The sequence below is a fragment of the Drosophila miranda genome, chromosome 2 (assembly GCF_003369915.1).
Source record: "Drosophila miranda strain MSH22 chromosome 2, D.miranda_PacBio2.1, whole genome shotgun sequence".
Classification (NCBI taxonomy): Eukaryota; Metazoa; Arthropoda; class Insecta; order Diptera; family Drosophilidae; genus Drosophila; species Drosophila miranda.
In genome coordinates this window covers 19,935,771-19,954,760 of record NC_046675.1, presented here as the reverse complement: position 1 = coordinate 19,954,760, position 18,990 = coordinate 19,935,771, and the positions used below count along the sequence as shown (strand labels likewise).

Below are 18,990 nucleotides of genomic sequence, written 5' to 3'. Positions count from 1 at the left end.
GAAATCACGATATGCTTGAATCGGTCTTCACAAAACAGCTTAGATTTAGCTGGAAAAGAAGTTATATTCTCAGAACCAACACCAAATCATTTAAATACATGATAGGGCTATCCGATCATCCTTGCAATGTTGGGAACGACGACGACTTGGGGATTTGATGGCAGCCGTTTGTTCTTCAGACCGACAAGTACGAGTGTAAGAATGGTCTTCGGTATAGAATAGGTTACAACATTCTTAAGCCTCTGATATAATAAACGAATTTCTTGGGTAGCCAACTCGCGGTTGTCAACCTGACTACAAATATCCTCCATCCTGAGAAATGCTAGTTATACAACGAGGTTTCTTCCCATATACCTTGAAGAGCCCTAGATAACTGGACTCCATCCAATCCAAACTAAAGATCTCCGTAATTTGTCTTATCTCTGCAAATTTAGTCATTCTCGATAAGAGTAAGCTCAGCCTCATTTTCATGGGCAGCTATTAGCCACGATGTATGGACTATAGGGACAATGAATTGGGACTCACTGGTCAACCATCGACATACTTTGCGACCTTGCTTCCAACTGCTCCCATCGTTCCGTATAACACGGCACTTTGTTGCTCGACTCGAGAAGCATAAGCAAATACTGCAAAAGAGAGTGCTCGATAATACAAAAAGGTGTACAAAAACGCAGATAAGGGGTTTTTTGGTTTTTGACTGATCCAACATTAAAAAGCCTGGACATTGCTGCTTTATGGCTTCGAATACCCCTCCTTCTGCCATTTAAACAAAAGGTTAAAATATTTATATCCCCTGGGAGTGTATAAGAATAACCTAAGCTTGGTAACATATCTCGTTATTTGCCCAAGCACGTTTGGAATCATATTTAAAAATACTGAAAGCAATAATGAGGACTAATTTATAAATTAATGCAAAAAAATCAATATTTACCTAAAACTCATAAAAGTATAGAATTATTGTTTGACACAAATCATAAAAAAAAACATATATATTGTGTTTGTATGGATCTACGAGAGCCATAAAACGTCTATACCTAACAATATGCTGATATAATAGTTAATTAATCTATCATACTGAGACATTCTTCATTATCATTATTTTTGTTTTTGTCTTAAAGTGAACTAGATACTTTAATATAATAATATTGCATCTTATTTAAATGACACTATTATCGCCCAAAATTATATACTCATTCAGATGCGTGTGTATGTATATTTTAATATTACCATTTGCAGAAAGATTAATAGCTGAATTTCAAGAAATAGATTAAATTAAATTCTAAAAATACACTCGATTAACCTAATATACCTTATAATTACAAAATACAAAAAATAATCATAATTTATACGGATATTGAAAAAATATCATGTAGTGCTGATGGTAACTTCGAAGTGACTCTTGCAACAAAAGCCACAATTTACTCTGAAGGATTAGTCGAATGGAAGCCGCCAGCTATATACAAGTCATCCTGTGAGATAGATGTAGAATATTTCCCATTTGATGAACAGACATGTGTTCTAAAGTTTGGCAGTTGGACTTATGACGGGTTTAAGGTAGGTCTGTCAAAATCTGCCTATTATTTACTTAAATTTAATATAAAATTATATATTTTTGATTTTATAATGTATATGTATTTGTTTTTGTTGTTAAAAAATCGAATATTTGAAAGGAAGCGAAATTTCGCCCTACGTTCCAAATACACAATATTCTGAAATTGCATTTACGTACAATTTTAATTTGAATTTCAAGGCATTTTAATATATATATTTTTTTTTTAATTAAGTAATTGAAATACCAATGACCAATACAAATAAATATAGAAAAATTTAATGCACTGGAGACGGTTCGTGAAATCATTCACACTTATTTGATTTTCTAGTTAATATTTCTGTACTCATTGTTACATATAATTAAAATTTTCCAATGTTGAATACATAATTTTGTACATAAAAGAAATTAACATCTATTGTTTGTATACTGATTCATGTTTTTTCAATTATTATTATATAGAAGATATTTAAATTTGATTTCATAAAGTAAATGCGCATATATTATATGTAACTTGATTTTTAATACATAAGCATACATAAAGGTATATTCTTAAAAATATTTTTTCAAATATTCAGGCAGGCTCCGGCTTTCATTTTCACAAAAACTTTCCGATTTACTTTTGAAAACGCAAAAATTGGTGCTCCCGTTTTCGCAAAATGCAAATTATTTCCGTTTTCATAACTGAAACAATTTTCTCACCGAAATGAGAATTGAACGGCATGTTATACAACAAAACTAATCTTATTTGGAAAAGAACAAAATATATGTCTTTTTGATGCATTAACAATTAATTGCTACCATTACCAGAGAAATATAGCTTTTGCATTTCTTATAAGCACATATTTCTTAATTTTCCGTTTTCATGGTAAGTGCTGTCGCATATTGGGACATTGGGCCATTTCGGCTTGATAAATAAATAACTTTTGAATAAATTAAGGAAAATTTTGTTAAATGACTTAATTCTTAAGTCAATCGGGCTACGATAAATTATTAAAGTTAAAATTTTGTCTAATTGTTTATTTTTGTAAAATAATCATCCACATTTGAAACAATATGTAACTTAACGTTCCTAAGGAATTATTATTTACCAATTTTTTTGGTAGACATGTGAGAGTCTAATTGATGATATGTTAGGATGTACTAGTATATGGATGTCGTTTTTGGGTTATGTTTCAACATTAATAACTTGAATTTACAAAAATATGTTCCTGAATATCTCTGAAATCGTTTTCTATATGTTCTTTGAATATCTGTTTTCCAAATTGAAGAACAGAATTTTGCGGTTACGAGAGGTTTGGCTTCTACAGCGATTTAAGTTGTGCTGCCTCACCCAAACTGGCCGAAATAGAGCTACCCAAAGGATTTTGTTCCTACTGCAGCTCTTTTTTGGCCGTTTTTCGTGCAAGAATTCGTCATTAAAATCGATCTAAAAGTTGAACCGCAGAATGAGATTTGAAATTTATCAGCTCTTTTGATTATCGATACATCGGAATAAAATCTCTATTACGTATAAAAGAGGCTTTTGTATGCGCAATGCACTAAATTGTACGCTTAACACGACATGAGAAAATTATACATATCGGGAGCACCTAAAAACAAAAAAGGACCGTTTTGGTCGAAAACTTAAAACGCAAAAGTATGCGGAATCCGGAGCCACTTTAATTCACCAGTCACTTTAATTCACGCGTGCATACAGTGATAGAAATGAAACTAATTGTTGTTCAGAAGAGGTAACCGCCAAAAATATAAACAATGTAACCGATCCCAAATGTATCATTACAATAAAGGTCAAGTTTATAATTTACCAAGAAAGATGTAATATTTCCAATTAAAAATGTGTATGTGCTAAGTGTAGCTTATATAAGAAATATGTATATATAATAAAATTTATTTTCGATTAGTAATTGAAAATACTTACCTGGATTCAAGTTGAAGTAAACTTGCTTATAAATTACACAGCCCCAGAAAAAAAAACGAGGGGGAACGCTGTGAGCTGCTACTGCGACCGCAACTCTACTTTTACACCCGATACTTAGTCAGTATAGTCAGTCTCCTCCGGCAGACGCCGCTAATATTAAACGACACGACAACGAGTGGGAGAAACAGAAAATCAGTCTGAGCGTGTCGTACGGCGCTGCGTAGCCACTGCAAATTGATTCGTTCCTTTTGGCTATAAAAATGATCCGATCTGATCCAGATTCAGCAATCTGATAGATATGGTCATTCTCTATGATTGTGCGTTAGTTTTAGTTTTCTCGATTCTTCAATATTGTGGATGCCACACTTTGTGGGGGCGTGTGGCGAAATTTCGAAACAAACTTGTCAAGGTCCGATATAGCAGGAGTGTGGATACCGAATTTGATTGCTCTAGCTCTTATAGTCTCTGAGACTCTTGCACTCACATTTTGCTATAGGCAAAGCCGACCATGAAACCTGTGAGTTAGAGAGAGATTGAGCGAGAGAGAATTAAATTGTTTTCTTTATTCTGGCTATAATAATTATACGATCTGGTTTAGATTTTGCACTCTAAAAGATATAGTCATCCTCTACGATTCTGCGTTTTCTGTTTTCAGGGCACCAAAATGACACTTTTTTTGTGGGGCTGTGTTATTAAAGAAGAAAGTATTATACATCAGGGTTCTACAAAAAATAGCGATATAAGGCTATTTAGTTTGAGAAAAATCAACCAACCGTTGAAAGTTATTGTTAGTATATATTGAATTTTAAAAAAATGTTTTCTAATTTTTGTCAATCAGTTCAGTTATAGTAGTACCAAGCTTATATGACTGACAATATGAAACATACCTGAAATAAGGTTAAACAATTGAAATTATACAAATATATCACAAAACAAGTATGTAAGAAACTCCGCTTTATTTTCTGTAGTTTGACCATTCAAACGGTACAGATTGACAAAACTCTAAGAAATCTTTTTATCACAGAATTGATATCATTATTTGATTCAGTGATGTAATTCAACCTCTTAATTTCGCTACGAAAGTCCCTTCGAATTCTGCCGAACACAGAAAAGGTCGGAGGGTCTAAAAATGAATTTTTGAATTTTTTTTAATGATTTACAGTATGAAAATATAATTAATATAATATAAGAAAATATAATAAGTTAATAGCTCGCTGTATTATTCACCACTTTTAAATTTGTAAATATTTTTAAGCATATAATTTTCTTTAAAATTTCTCTATAACAAACGTATGCAAATATTTATCGTTTCAAATTATGCGTTATATAGAAGTTTCGACATCCTCATCATTATTTCACATAAGGAAGACGAGGAATTTTTAAGAGTACCACAAAAATTGCATCTACTGTTGTAGAAATATTAAACGTAGCTTTGATCTTATTGATGGAATGGTGGATCGTTAATAAAATCAAAACATTCTGTTGTTAATATAACTGCATCCAAATCTGGATAAATTAACAGCGCTCCATTCCTTCTACAGCAACTATTAGACCGAAACTTCTAATGCCTCCCGTTAGATACTATCTGGCGGGCAGCATTTGAGTCATGTGTCGGACCTGCATCAGGTACAAATGTTTACTTCTTTGCCAATCCCTTCGGAAAGTGCCGGGTCTCTACTTTTATACCCTGTACTCAGACAGAATATACATACGTGAGTTTATGGTTGATGTAACCTATATACTCCTGTGATATCACAACTGCTTCTTCAGCGCTCGTAAATCGTAAACCACCCCGTTTCTTCGATGTGAGGGAATAAAAAGAAGTCATTGGGTGCCAAGTCAGGACTGTAGGGCGATTGAGTAATCAATTCGATGTTTCGACTGCATAAAAATTCACCTATTTGTCGAGATGTGTGAGAGCTCGCATTGACACGATAAAAAATGATTCGTGCTGGGCAGTTGGTTTTGCGAATTTCTCCGAAGACCTCCGACAAAAAAATGGTCGTGTACCACTCAAAATTGACAGTCCTACGTTGCTCTAGGGGAACAATGGCGACATGACCCATTCTCCCGATGAAACAGGCGACAATTTGCTTCGAAGTGCTTCGTACTCGAACAACTTTTGTTGGATTTGGCTCATCTTGGAACACCCACACGGTCGATTGCTGTTTAGCTAACGATTAAATACTGTGATAAAATGAATTTTTTGATTGTGTTTTTCGTCATACAAAGAACTAAGTTCATCGACACATCGTCGAAAGTTTTGAAAAATAATCAAATGAAAACTTTCTCGAGAAATTTTAACTTTTTTGCCAAATTAATTTTTTTATCTGGTTGTTAACAAAACAAATCAAAACAAAACAAGCAATTGTACAAAAAAAAAAACCTTTTACAAACATATGTGCTAAAAAATTTAAACAAATTATTATGGCAATTAGCATTGCCAAGTCTCGAAATATAAATAGCAGCCAACGTAACTCAGAACCTCATCAAAATGGTTTAAAATATTTAAAAATTTAAAAAAAGTCAATGATACAGTCGGTCTAGCTGCTGAACTTAAAAAGAACTATCAGGCAGGTTCCAGTTTTCACGTTCATGAAAATATTTCGATTCACCTTTGAAAACGAAAAAAAATTGGTGCTCCCACTTTCACAAAACGCAAGATTTTTCCTTTTTCAAAACGGAAAAACTTTCCCCACGGAAGTTGAACGTAAACCGTTTTTTATAAAACAAAATTAACCCTAATCGCATAAAAAAAAAATAGATGACTTATTGATGCAATGTAACTTATTCATTCTTCAAAAATAAATTTTTTTTACCCAACCTCAAATTTGGCTCTTAAATAACTGGTCAGAGCAACAATACTTTCCGTTTTCTTGCCAACAGTTGTCGCAGCCCGATTTGGTTATTTGGCAAGAAATACATTTTTGGGAAAAGCAGCACAAATGTGCAAATAACAGCTCAGATTGTGCTCCTTATGTAGTAAATTTTCCACGTAACAACACAGCTATTTATATATGTATTTAATTTAAAATGTATGTGCAATATATCAATTTTTTACCGTTAGAAATTTAATTTACAATTTTCATGCTGTTACTCACAGCTTGTTAGACATGTTAAATCTTCTGGCGTTGTTTCGCTTCAAAGCACGCAATTAAAAAAATTAAATGCATTTTTGGTGTGCTGTTTTTATAGTTTTTTGCACGCACTCTATGTCGTGTCGTTTAATATTTGCGGCGTCTGCCGGAGGAGAGCCATACTGACTAAGTATCGAGTATAAATGTAGAGTTGCGGTCTCCGCAGTAACTCACAACGTTCCCCCTCGTTTTTTTTGTATACGCGATACTCAAATCAATACAATGGTATAGTGGGGAAAGTGGATGTGTGTAACGCCCAGAAGGAAGCATTTCCGACCCCATTAAGTATATATAGTCTTGGTCAGCATCAATAACCAGCATCAATATGAATGAATACTAATTTTTAAGAGAAATTGAGTGTAAGATATTTTTTGTCAGCCCATCTTTAGCTCGATAGTTTGCTTGCGGCACGTATAAATATCCGTGTGAAAAACATTGTGTTCCTACTTCTAAGCCGCAAACTGACATCGTGTATCCTTGCGATTTATTTTTCTTCATTGCGAATGGAATTCTAATATGAAAGTAAACGCGTTTGAGTTCAATTGACTTGTCTTTTAGAATTATTTCAATGAGTGGTAGCAAAAAATGTTCTCCGTTGTGCTATTTCTGTTGTTCCGAACGATTTCATTCTAGCAAATGGGTGCTGTGCTAGATTGGCTATTGCAATTTCGTTAGAAGACATACCATGAGATGAAGGGTGATTTTTGGACAAATTTGGTTGTCCTCGGACCTTGACTGTTTTGTGTCAAAATTTCGCCACACCCCCTTCCGCCCCCGCAAAGGACGAAAATCTGGGGCATCCACAAATCTCAGAAACTTTTAAGGCTAGACCAACCAAATTTGGTATCCACACTCCTGTTAGATCTCACTATAAAACTTATATCTCAAAATTTCGCCCCACCCCCTTCCGCCCCCACAAAGGACGAAAAGCTGTTGCATCCACAATATTAAATATTCGAGAAAACTAAAAACTCACAATCATAGAGAATGACCATATCTATCCGGTTGCTGAATCTGGATCAGATCGGATCATTTTTATAGCCAAAAGGAACAAATCAATTTGCAGTGGCTACGCAGCGCCCGACGACACGCTCAGACTGATTTTCTGTCTCTCTGACACGCAATTTTGTCGTGTCGTTTAATATTAGCGGCGTCTGCCGGAGGAGAGCCATACTGACTAACTATCAGGTATAAATGTAGAGTTGCGGTCTCCTCAGCAACTCCCAACGTTCCTCCTCGTTAATTATACGAATATGACATCAAACAATTTAGTATGTATTTTTGTTAGGCACCGATTTATTATCAATTAAATAACATTTAAGGAAGCCCTAGGCTGGAGAAGTTAAAAATTCATGAAATTTCAGAGTTCGCCTTTTTTTCCTGGGTGTAATTAGAAAAATGTGTGTTTAATTTAATTTTAATTTGTTATTCTCTATTAAGTTGGCGCCTACTTACATTTCATTACTATTATATTCTTTTTAATTTCTTTGAACATAATTTTCATATAAAAGTTGTGATCTGCCTGAAAGTGGATGCACTCAGTTATTAAATTTAATAACTTCTTATGAGAAACACAATTAATAGAATTTTTAGTAAAGCAGGTTCGTAAAAAAAATTTATCACTACGCTAATGCAGAGTACACAGTTACTATGTATCCATATTTGATAAATACAAGTGTACTCAATTACACTTTGAATGCAACCCGCATCTGGGGATAAAAATATTTTATGTTTTTATTTGCAAGTTTTAGCTGTTTGACGGGATTGTAAAGCACCATGTTGGGAAGGGTTGCAATGGTGCTGTTATATACCTTATACCTTAAATGACGCTTAAATATCCACCTACACATTTACATATACATACGTAGGTTGCTATTTGAGTTTCCCGCCTAATTATGAACATTTTTAACTTATTTTCGCGGCAGTCCAAAACAAGGCTTTATCAGCCTCTTTTGGCGCTTAAAAACGTTGAACACTCAATTTTTTTAAATATCTGGAAATAAAAAGATCCAGTTAGATGTAAGGAAATGTGTGCAATGCAGAAGACCTCTCGATATTTTGGGTGGCTAAAAAATCTGATGAGTGGGGCGATGTGCGAAAACTCGGACTGTGTTAGTAAAATACAGTCCGTATTTAAAGGTAGGTTTTCCTTAATTCTCCAAAAACTTCCCGTCAAAAAATAGTTTTTTTCAAGCGTAACCATTATCTCTCTAATATATAAAATAGTTTTGGGTCGTCAACGTCCGTAATTTTTTTGTCACAGACACAACAGTATCTTACAAATGCAAATATATATCACAGATACATGTAACCGGCACGTTTATTGTTGAAAAATCGCAGTCCATCGAGTGTAATTTTTTGGGTTGCTTCTTAAACTGTAATTTGAAGTCAGACTTTATAAATGCAATATGGCGGATCCAATATGATCGACATATATAAATAGATATATGTAATATATAATAAATATAAATACACCCGTGCTTTAAGGGTCCATGACATCAGTTTGGCATCATTTGAATGGGATGGTTCAGTATTTTATTTCTGATATCTAACACGTCAGGGCCAAAATCGCTATTTTTAACGGTTTCAACCCCTTTTTTCGGAGATGTGGATTTTCGGACAAAATAATGCAGGATCAATTCCGCCAAAACGTTACGTTTTTGTTTTTAGGTGGTCGATATGTTTAATTTTAACATTGCTTCTGGCAAAACAAAAAAAACAGCTGACATAGTTGTTTCTCAAATATACAGAATGATACAAATTCCTTTTAGTTTTTCAATTGCTTGTTTTGAAACAAAACGGCGGCAGAAAATACGCCATTTACGATATCTTAGATGCAATCCTGTGTATTTGACATACGAACTGTGAGTAACAGCAGGTCAATTGAATATTAGAATTCTTGTGGTCAAGCTTTCAAATTTCTGATGTAACTTCGAAACGATTTTGGAGAAAGTTCAACCCCATCTGGGTGTTACCTCAAACTAATTTTTTGCTAATTTTTAAGTCCGAATAGTATGTGCCGGGAAACACTTGTTTCGCAAAATTTATTATGTTACGAGCACAGTTTGTGCTGTTGTGCGCAATAATGTATTTTTTGGCAAACGTTCCTTTAACTTTGTCGGGCTGCGATGTATACATATCCTTATTTTATTATGGTTAGTTATTAATAAAAATTTATAAAAATATTTATAACCAAAGATTATCCGTAAAACTGAAAATATAAAAATTTTAGTGGATATGCATAGATTATCCTTAGAGCACTATATTTTTATATTTAATTTTTCTATGCGACTATTCGAAGTGGCTGATTTTATTAACGATCCCTGCTGAAAATTGATCTTCCTAACTTTACAAACATTACCAGTTGCTGTTGACCAGTTACCGAACCAACAGGCGTTGAATTGTTGAGTATTTGGCTCGCTGTGAAACACCCATAGCGTCGATTAATGTTTAGTTTCGGGATCAAATTCATATATAGGTATTCATGATGTTAAACACAGCCTCACAATCGTGTTTTTTGATCATTTTCTTACACCAATCGACACGGGCTTCCTTTTTAAATTGTGTGGAAACCAGCGTGAACACACCTTTTACACCACGAGGTCATCTTGGAAAATGTTATTGATGGACGTCATATTAATGCCTAAAGATGCCTCAATCTCACAATATCTAAGTCAGACGACGTTGTCGACGTACCCACTCAGTAAATACAAAATTATACAGAAATGTCGAAAATTCAGTGCAAAAGCTTTTAACTGAAAAACGATTACATTAAACTAAACATTAAACATGGTCATAATTGTCTTTGCCCTTCAGATATGAAGGCACAAAAGCCGAACAAATAAATTCCCGCACGTTCGTTCTGATCACCACATAGGCTTGTTTTAAAAAAGCTAAAACCTATCGATGTTATATACTGCGTATGTTTAGGTATAGGTCCGCAACAAGAGTAGCCAATTTAAGACAAAACAAATTTTCAAATTAGTTTCAATATTTGTTCAGTTCTTTATATGAATACACATTGTAATTATCAAAAAATTTAGAAAAACCATCAAGCTAGACCATATATTCTAAACAGGCTGTGCATTTTTTTCCTCACAAAACATAACTAACTATCTATTCTTTCGTTTATTTTGAATCTATATGATATAATAAGTGGTCCGACCCGATCGATTCCTACAAAATATCTACATCCTGTCTATATAAAAAACGAAACTTAGTCATGAAAGCTTCCTTTTGTGCGTTAGAAACTTCGTTCCAATGTGATAATAACCTCCAATAATCTACTCTACTTTCTGGGAACTACATATATATGAATATAAACCTGAAATCGAATGTAAAAGGAAACAAAGAATTAGCTTAGCAAGTGCGGTTCCATTTTTTCAACCAGGGACTATAGAAATGTTTTGACTGATCGGATTAAATATCTGAAAAGTGTAACGATAAACAATAAGCTATGATCCACATACATACTATTTAGGAATAAGATGTATACCCAAAAATTTAAAAATGCGTTTCCAAAAATTGACGAATTATTTACACTAAAAATAAAAAGTCAAAATCTTTTAAAAAGATATTTAATTATTATTCTAAAAAATAATAATATCTTATAATTTTATGTGTATTCCTCTTTATGTATGTACATATGTATATATATATATATATATATATACAATATATAATTAATATCTATGTATAGATATACTAATCAAAAATGCAAACATGTGTATATACGTATATGTATATATTTTGTATACATATGTATGTATGTATGAATTTATGGAATATAATGATTATAGTTGTATATTAGTTTGCAATACAAATTATTGGCGTATTCTTACATGGTAACAGGAGTTGTGCTAAAAATATATATTTTTCAGTGCTGATGGTCATTATGAAGTCACACTTATGACAAAAGCAATAGTCTATAGTAATGGACTGGTGATTTGGCAACCACCTGCCGTCTATAAATCGTCTTGTTCAATCGATGTTGAATATTTTCCGTATGACGTACAAACGTGCATCTTAAAATTAGGAAGTTGGACCTATGACGGTTTTAAGGTGCTAATCTAACTTTATTTAATTTTAGACCCTTGACTTTTATTTTATATTTTTTCTAAAGCCAAAAAAACCTTTCACTTCTTTAAATTTAAATATGCATGCAAAAGTAATTGGGAATGATATCATAAGAATGGCATTTGTTTTGTTAATGAATTCACTCAATTGAAATTGTGTTTTTAAATAATAGAATAAGTTTTTGACATAGCTATAATTTGAGCTTGCTTGAATTGTATCAAAAACTTCTGTCCATGCATATATAGAACACATATGTAAATACTTATGCATTTATCTACATAAGTACCTTAAAATGCATGTGTGATTATACTTGTTGCGAAATCAAAGCGATTCACATGCTATGTTTCATATGCTTGGAGTGCATGTGCCATGCTCTGAAATTAGACCTTTCAATATTGTTTTAAAATTATTTTTTTCCGTAGAGCATGTGATATATAAAAATACATACTCGTAAATGGCCAAGCATGAACATTGAATTTTACTTTTTTATGATGATGATCAACATGAAATTAGCTGGTAGAATTTTGACCTTTTACTTCTGTATGAGTGATTGTATATTTGAGACGGCGCATGCTGCATCTCAGACTCTAGCTTCTCTGCCAGTGGTGGATGTGATCTTTCGGTGACTCTCAATAGCCTTTAATATTATTTTCATCTTTAAACATTTTTTTTTTCGCAAAAATGTATGCATAAATTTTAAATTATACATATGTAAACTAAAAGACTTACACCAAGCAAACCTATAAGTAAGACATAAAAAGTAGTAAACAAAATTCGGCTAAAATTAGGGAATGGCCTTCCACGACTTGCTGTTGTTTCTATTACTTAGTGGCGAATTTTAAACAATGACCGGAGAATATTGAGAGTAACGCAAAAAAAAAAATTTATTCTAAAAATACTATTGCTGCCCGAAGTTAAATTTGAGTTTTGGTGTTGCCATTATTGGGTCTTTTTGATATTTTATTTAAAAATGGTTCATAGGTTGAGCATGGTAATTTGAAATTAGAAGTGTTTTACATGATGCACAAGATCTAATGGAGACCCCAGATGTCAAACACTGTACAAAAAAACTTATACACATTAATAATATTAAAAATAAGGTACGAATTACTTACGAATATCTCACATAATACATACGTCTTCGAAACAGAAAAATAAGTGATTTTTCAACTGAAAGGCAAATTGAAAGCGAAGAATATAAAACTAGAACTGTGATATAGGTTTATCCGAGGAATGCCGACTAAATATAAATACATATGTATATGTACTCTTTTATCAATATCTATTTAAATTACTGATGAATGCTTCGCCGACTGATCATCACATTGTATGCAGTTTCTGTTAAATACTTAACAAATGCGGTACTTTTTCGATGTATTTCCTTTCTACCTATATTTCTTTTCATGCCTTGTTTATGGCCATATTTTGCCTGTACTCCGTTTATAAATAGTTTGAAAAATCTCGCACGTTTTTACAATGCTTACTATTTTTTATTTAATAGTATTGTTTTTGTGAAAAGTTATATATTTCTGAACTCCTAGCTACTAAGCCCCTCTATTGAAATTGCTTTACTATGTTATAAAATGGTTAGCAAAATTGATGATTTTATAGAATTCCATTTTGGAATAGTGCGTTAGTAAAAAAGAAATGTTATAATTGTATTGACAGCAGTATGGATTTAAAAGGATCCCTGAACTCATTCTTAGAAACAATCGATGAGCAATGGAATTAAAACCGAAATTCCGGCTCTTCTAGATGACGCCATCTCCATCCAATCTCGGTGATCTCCTTCTCGTCTTTTGACAACTGATCTCTTTTTCAATACATATTCTGGGTTGGATTTTTCATTTGAGCATGGCATTTGGGAAGGTGTTGAACGGTATTTACAAACGCCTAATTAATGTAGCTATACATAAAAAAGGAAAAACACAAGAAATCATTTTTTTGACTTGTAAGTTTTTAAAGATACTTTTTTGAAAAATCTACCGCAAAAAGTGATCAATTTTGAATTTGTAAGCCCAATATTTTCCAGACGGTAAGCTGAAGCTACAAAGTGTTCATGTAAAATTTCTAGCTACATTTATCAGCTTTACAGAATTTCAATATTTAATACAACCAGATGTAAGATACTAAAGTTATGTGAAGAAAATTACAACACTAACATTTTTAATTTTAAAAAAATCACAATTTTAAAGCAATAAATCTATCCGAAAAAATCGGTTTGGTTCGAAGCGTAAATATTGTGTTGCATGTTGTCATTAGAGAAGTAAAATAATATGCTACAAAATGATTGTTGATGTAACAACGTATTTATTGAAATCCAATAAAGTTTCTGATCCGTTAAGAAAACATTTATTTATACCAGCTATAATAACCAAGTCAAGGCATTGTGTCCGTCCGTATGAAAAGGTTTCCCTCAGTGATCGAATCCTACTGATCACCTTTTCGACCAGTGGGCCTATTCGGATTGTTTCCTCGAACCCTCACGTAAGTCGCCTAGTACCGTGCTTAATGAGCACTAGGATTTGATTTATGGTGGCTCGTTTTAGTCCTACCGGAGCTGCTCATCCAATCGACTATTTTTTCTGAATGATTTCCATCAAATACTTATTTATTTATACCCAGGTACTGAAGTTTGATAAGTACTGCTTTTATTGAGTAAAATTGTGCGATATATGTACATTTTTTACGCTTACAATTGTTTACTGAGGTCTACAGATATACAGTTAGTACCCATATCATGAATTTTATCATCTGTATTAATAGACACATCCTGCTGCCTGTTGCATATTTATTTTGGTCAGCAGTGCATTTTCCGTTAAAATCTTAGCGTCTTATGGCCGCCTTATTTAACAGTCCGTCTGTCCGTTTACTTCCCTTTCAGATAGTTTAGGAAAACATATTATTTGAAACAGTGAATTTTAATAAAAATGAGACCAGTACTGGCCGACCATTGCACCGAGCATTCGAAAAAAATGTTTTTTCTATTCGAGAAACGTATTCTAATTTAATCCTTTTTTATGATTTTTTGGTATAACTTAACGATAGCGATAACTTGATCTCGCGCACTATTTGAATTGGTAATGGCTAGACAGCAAGACAATAATAGAGGAGAAGATTAAAGTCATTTATGATTGTTATTAACGACTAAGTATCGTATTCTTTGATTATATTGAGAATTACTGTAAATGAGGAGAGGAAAAGACTCGTTTTCAGAAGCTGACGAAATATCCGGTGCGAAAGAAACCAAAAAAATGTTACACCCCTAAAAGGAATCCCCATGCTCAGGTTATATGTTTTTCAGAAAAAAATTATTGAGAAACCTATTCTAATTTAATCGTTTTTTATGATTTTGTGATATAACTTATCGATAGCGATAACTTGAACTCGCACACCATTTGTTTATTGACAAGAAGAAATTATTTACTAGACAATAGAGTGAGACGTTTTTGTAAAAAAACCTATTTTGTGGTTGCTCACAAGATAAATCTGAGGAAAAAATCGAAATAGAGCATTTGAGATTCGTTTTTTGTGGATTTATTTTTGTCGTGTTTCGCATACAGCTTTATGGCTCTAAATTTTCGAAAACTTTTTCATCGATGGATATTCCAGAAAGTTGTGGTGAGTGATATTTGTATGAATCCTCATAATTTTAAGCCAAAGGTAAATACAAAATGTTTCACTACCTATACATACACAACAAGTATATGTACTAATATATTTATATTTAATCAACTCCTGCAAAAAATCGGAAACGTCTATACAATTTAGATAATCAGGCAGGCTCCGTTTTTCACTTACTTTTGCGGATAGCGTTTTCAGCCAAAACGTTTCGTTTTAAGGTGCTCCAGTTTTCACATATTTTTTTTATAGATATGTTTCATTTTTCGTCGTTTCTGGCAAACAAAAACAGCTGATCTGGATGCTTTGTAAAAATACGGTGTGATTAAAATGCCTCTTATTTTTTCAATTGCTTTTTTTGAAGCATACGACAGCAGAAATTTCGTGATCTAAGAAGTACCAGACATCATAGATGCAACACTTGTGTATCTAACATGTCTGACGAACTGTAAGTAATAGCATGCAAATTGAAAATTATATTGCTAATGGTCAAGATTTCCGACTTTCAAAATGATTTTGGAGAAAGATGATATATGCATTCCACTGGATATAAAAAAATTATTTGCGGCGGGAAACAGCTGTGCTTACCCAGATGTTCTGTTAAGCGCATGTTAAAAGCACAGTCTGAGCTGTTACATGAATTTTTGTGCTGTAATGCGTAAAAATTTCTTTCTTTCCAAATCGTACTACGTCAGCTGTTTGCACCAAAACGATAATTGTTGTTGCCCTGGCTAAATTTGAGGTTGGGTTAAAAAAAAATTATTTTGTAAAGAAAGCAAAAGTTTAATTGCACTGATATAGGTGCCAAGTTTATGTTAATGCATCAATAAGTCATCTATTGTTTTCCTTTTGCAATTAAAATTCGTATTGTTGAATAAAACGCCGTTTACTTTTCATTTCGTCGAGGAAAATGTATTCGTTTTGAAAAGTAAGAAATCTTGCGGATTGTGAAAAAGGGAGCCCCAATAAATGTGATTTCAAAAGTAAGTCGAAAAACTTTTGTGAAAATGAAAAACGGAAACTGGCTGAATACAACAGGAAAGTTGTAAAGGAAAACAGACAAACTTAAGGAAAAACGCAAGCACAATTAAGTATTAAGAGGTCGATGATTGGGAGGATTCAATACTATTGTACTACGTCAGTCATAGCTCAGACTTGTTCAGAGTCATATATTATTGAATGCTCGCAAAATCGAGACGATAGCTTTTGAATATCACTTACGTAGACATCCAAACGGGAGACGAGCAGACTAAGCACCATTCAGATGCGTCACACGAGATGACCAAATCAAGTCAAAACGTGTATATTTATTTATTTATTTAATTAACAATTATCTGCTAATAATGGAACTTAGTTACAAAAGGAGAAAAGGAGGAAAGAAGAGACGTTAAAAGTTTGTTAAATTTAGATGATTATAAATCTTACATGCTATTAGCTTAAAGGATAATTCAGGGGATAAGGTATGACAGAGGGAGTTTTAGTTATGGCATAAAAGTACGGGTAGGTCTAGATGGAACGACAGTTATATGGCTGTTAAAACACACCTTATGATCAAATAGGACTCCGAGGTCATTTCAATTCGAAATTCGCTCCAGGACATGATTTCCTAGAACATATGAGACAAAATGTCATAAGCTTGCAGGCATGAAGGCGCACATACCAATCAGATTAAGGCAGACAGATTTTAACATCATCAGCATACATTAGTGTAGTAGAGTATTTTATAACATTAACGATATTTGACAGAACATTAGAAAACATAACACGTTGAGTACGGTTAGAGAGATAGGACAAAATCCAATTTACATCCGTCTACAAACTACTTTAAAAACCACGGTGGATTAAGTTAGAAAACTCGAGAAGGTTGGTCGATGTTGAACGATGTCTGTAAAAACCGTGTTGCGACGGAGATATCAAGCTGCATCAAAGATGTTGCAGTTGCCGGGTGACCAGGAACTCAAGAAGCTTCGGGATGGCGGAAAGCTTTGCGATACCACGATAGTTTTCAATGTTTGATATTGAACCTTTTTTGTAAAGTGGAATGATGTAGGACTCATTCCAAATTACTGGGAGACAACACTGTTTCAAGGAGAGGTTGAAGAGAAAGGTCAAGGGTTTGCAAAGGGACTGGGAACAGGTTTTAAAATGCAACTTGGTGCCTTATCTGGACCCGTAGAAAACGATATGTTCACAGATGAACCTTCCAGAACAATGCTTTCCTCGAAAATAGGCAGAAAAATGCTGTTAGCGTGAGGTAGATTGTACGGATACGGAGTGGATTCGTTGTAAATATGAAACGATTACGTAGTTTGGAAAAAGCTAGCGAATAAATTTGCAATACCAACAGCAGAAGGTTTTGTTTTGTTCTGGTAATGAAGGGAAGGAGGAAAAGCATTTGACTTACGCTTAGAGTTAACGAACGAATAGATTTTTTTATGATCACTACGAAAATTTCTACCACATTGTGGTATTGATTATAACACTAACTATTAACGGCATGGAACAGACAGCGAACGGAGGAGTATAAAGCGAAGGCCGACGTGGAGCCCGTCTTCTGGTACTTTTTATAGATCGGGTACACTTAAGGGATATCGACAGAGTTGGATGGTAAGGATCTTTAGGATATGATATTGGGGTTGCTCTGGATACCGTTGCTAGAGAAGCATCGTTAACAAACATGAGGTCAAGAAGTCTGTCCGTTCTGTTTTTAACGGCATTAATTTGGACAAGAAAAATATCCGTTAGCCCACTGATAAAGTCATCGTGACAATTGGGAAACACAAGGGTAGCGTCATCGCAAGGCAGCCAAGAAAGAAATGGGAGGTTAAAGTCCCCCACGACAATAATTCGATCATTGCACCCTAATGCAGATACGACAGTATTAATTGCTGAGCGGTGTTTTAAGTAAACCTTAGCATCAGACTGGGGAGGAATGTAGGAGCAGATTAAATAGATAAATGCCGAACCAACACGATCTTTGACTGCAACAAATTTAATTCCATGGATGTTATTGAATGGAAATAACTCAGATGAGAAATCAGATTTGACTGCAATCAGGACCCCACCAGCAAAAATTGCATGATCATTGATAGAAGAGTTAAGCCACGTTTCGGTAAAAGCGATGGCGTCGAAATCAAAAGACGCACTATTTGTATGTATTTGACACAATTTGCCCAACAAACTGCGAACGTTCTGATAGTGAATAGAAAAATGATAAATCAGCTTTTCGGGAGCAGCAGATTCGGTAATTCTAAGACTCGAGTTCGAATCGTTATGAAGGAACTCATTCATAATTGTATGCTCAGGCCATATTGACGGTTCAAGAGATTTAGATAGTAAAGGATCAGGGAGAAGAATTTTAAACGATGATATGTTGCGCTTATGTTTAAATGTAAATTTAGTCACAACTATATCATCAGGCGAAGCGTTAAGTCTAGAGGAAATATGTTGTTTAACATCTTCCGTTGTAGCCTCAGGAAGAAAATAAACGAGGGGGAACGTTGTGAGTTGCTGCGGACACCGCAACTCTACATTTATACCCGATACTTAGTCAGTATGGCTCTCCGCCGGCAGACGCCGCTAATATTAAAAGACACGACAAAGAGTGCGCGCGAGAGAGACAGAAAATCAGTCTGAGCGTGACGTCGGGCGCTGCGTAGCCACTGTAAATAGATTTGTTCCTTTTG

General features: G+C 33.9%; 2 protein-coding genes across 10 annotated transcripts in view; one reads left to right on the top strand and one right to left on the bottom strand.

Annotated features, from left to right (window-relative positions):
- Positions 1–18,990, top strand: part of LOC108156055 (acetylcholine receptor subunit alpha-like) — a 65,555-nt gene that overhangs the window by 24,504 nt on the left and 22,061 nt on the right. For 5 of the 9 annotated variants that reach the window (XR_004472032.1, XM_033389703.1, XM_017287332.2 and 2 more), the window contains one exon: positions 1,374–1,554. The exons of 3 other annotated variants lie outside the window; for them this stretch is intronic. Coding sequence is in view for 5 of the 6 variants with exons in the window: in XM_033389703.1 (XP_033245594.1) it covers positions 1,374–1,554 (181 nt within the window). In the remaining variant the exon portion in view is untranslated. Of the gene's footprint in view, positions 1–1,373; positions 1,555–11,487; positions 11,669–18,990 lie in introns of all 9 variants that reach the window. One more of the 9 variants, XM_017287331.2, reaches the window with a different exon arrangement.
- On the bottom strand, positions 4,686–5,758 carry LOC117187318. Its single transcript, XM_033389717.1, has 3 exons — positions 5,368–5,758; positions 5,183–5,315; positions 4,686–5,087 (listed from the first exon to the last, which is right to left on the bottom strand). The coding sequence occupies exons 1-3, from the start codon at positions 5,534–5,536 to the stop codon at positions 5,075–5,077; spliced, it is 315 nt and encodes a 104-aa protein (XP_033245608.1). The 5' UTR covers positions 5,537–5,758; the 3' UTR covers positions 4,686–5,074.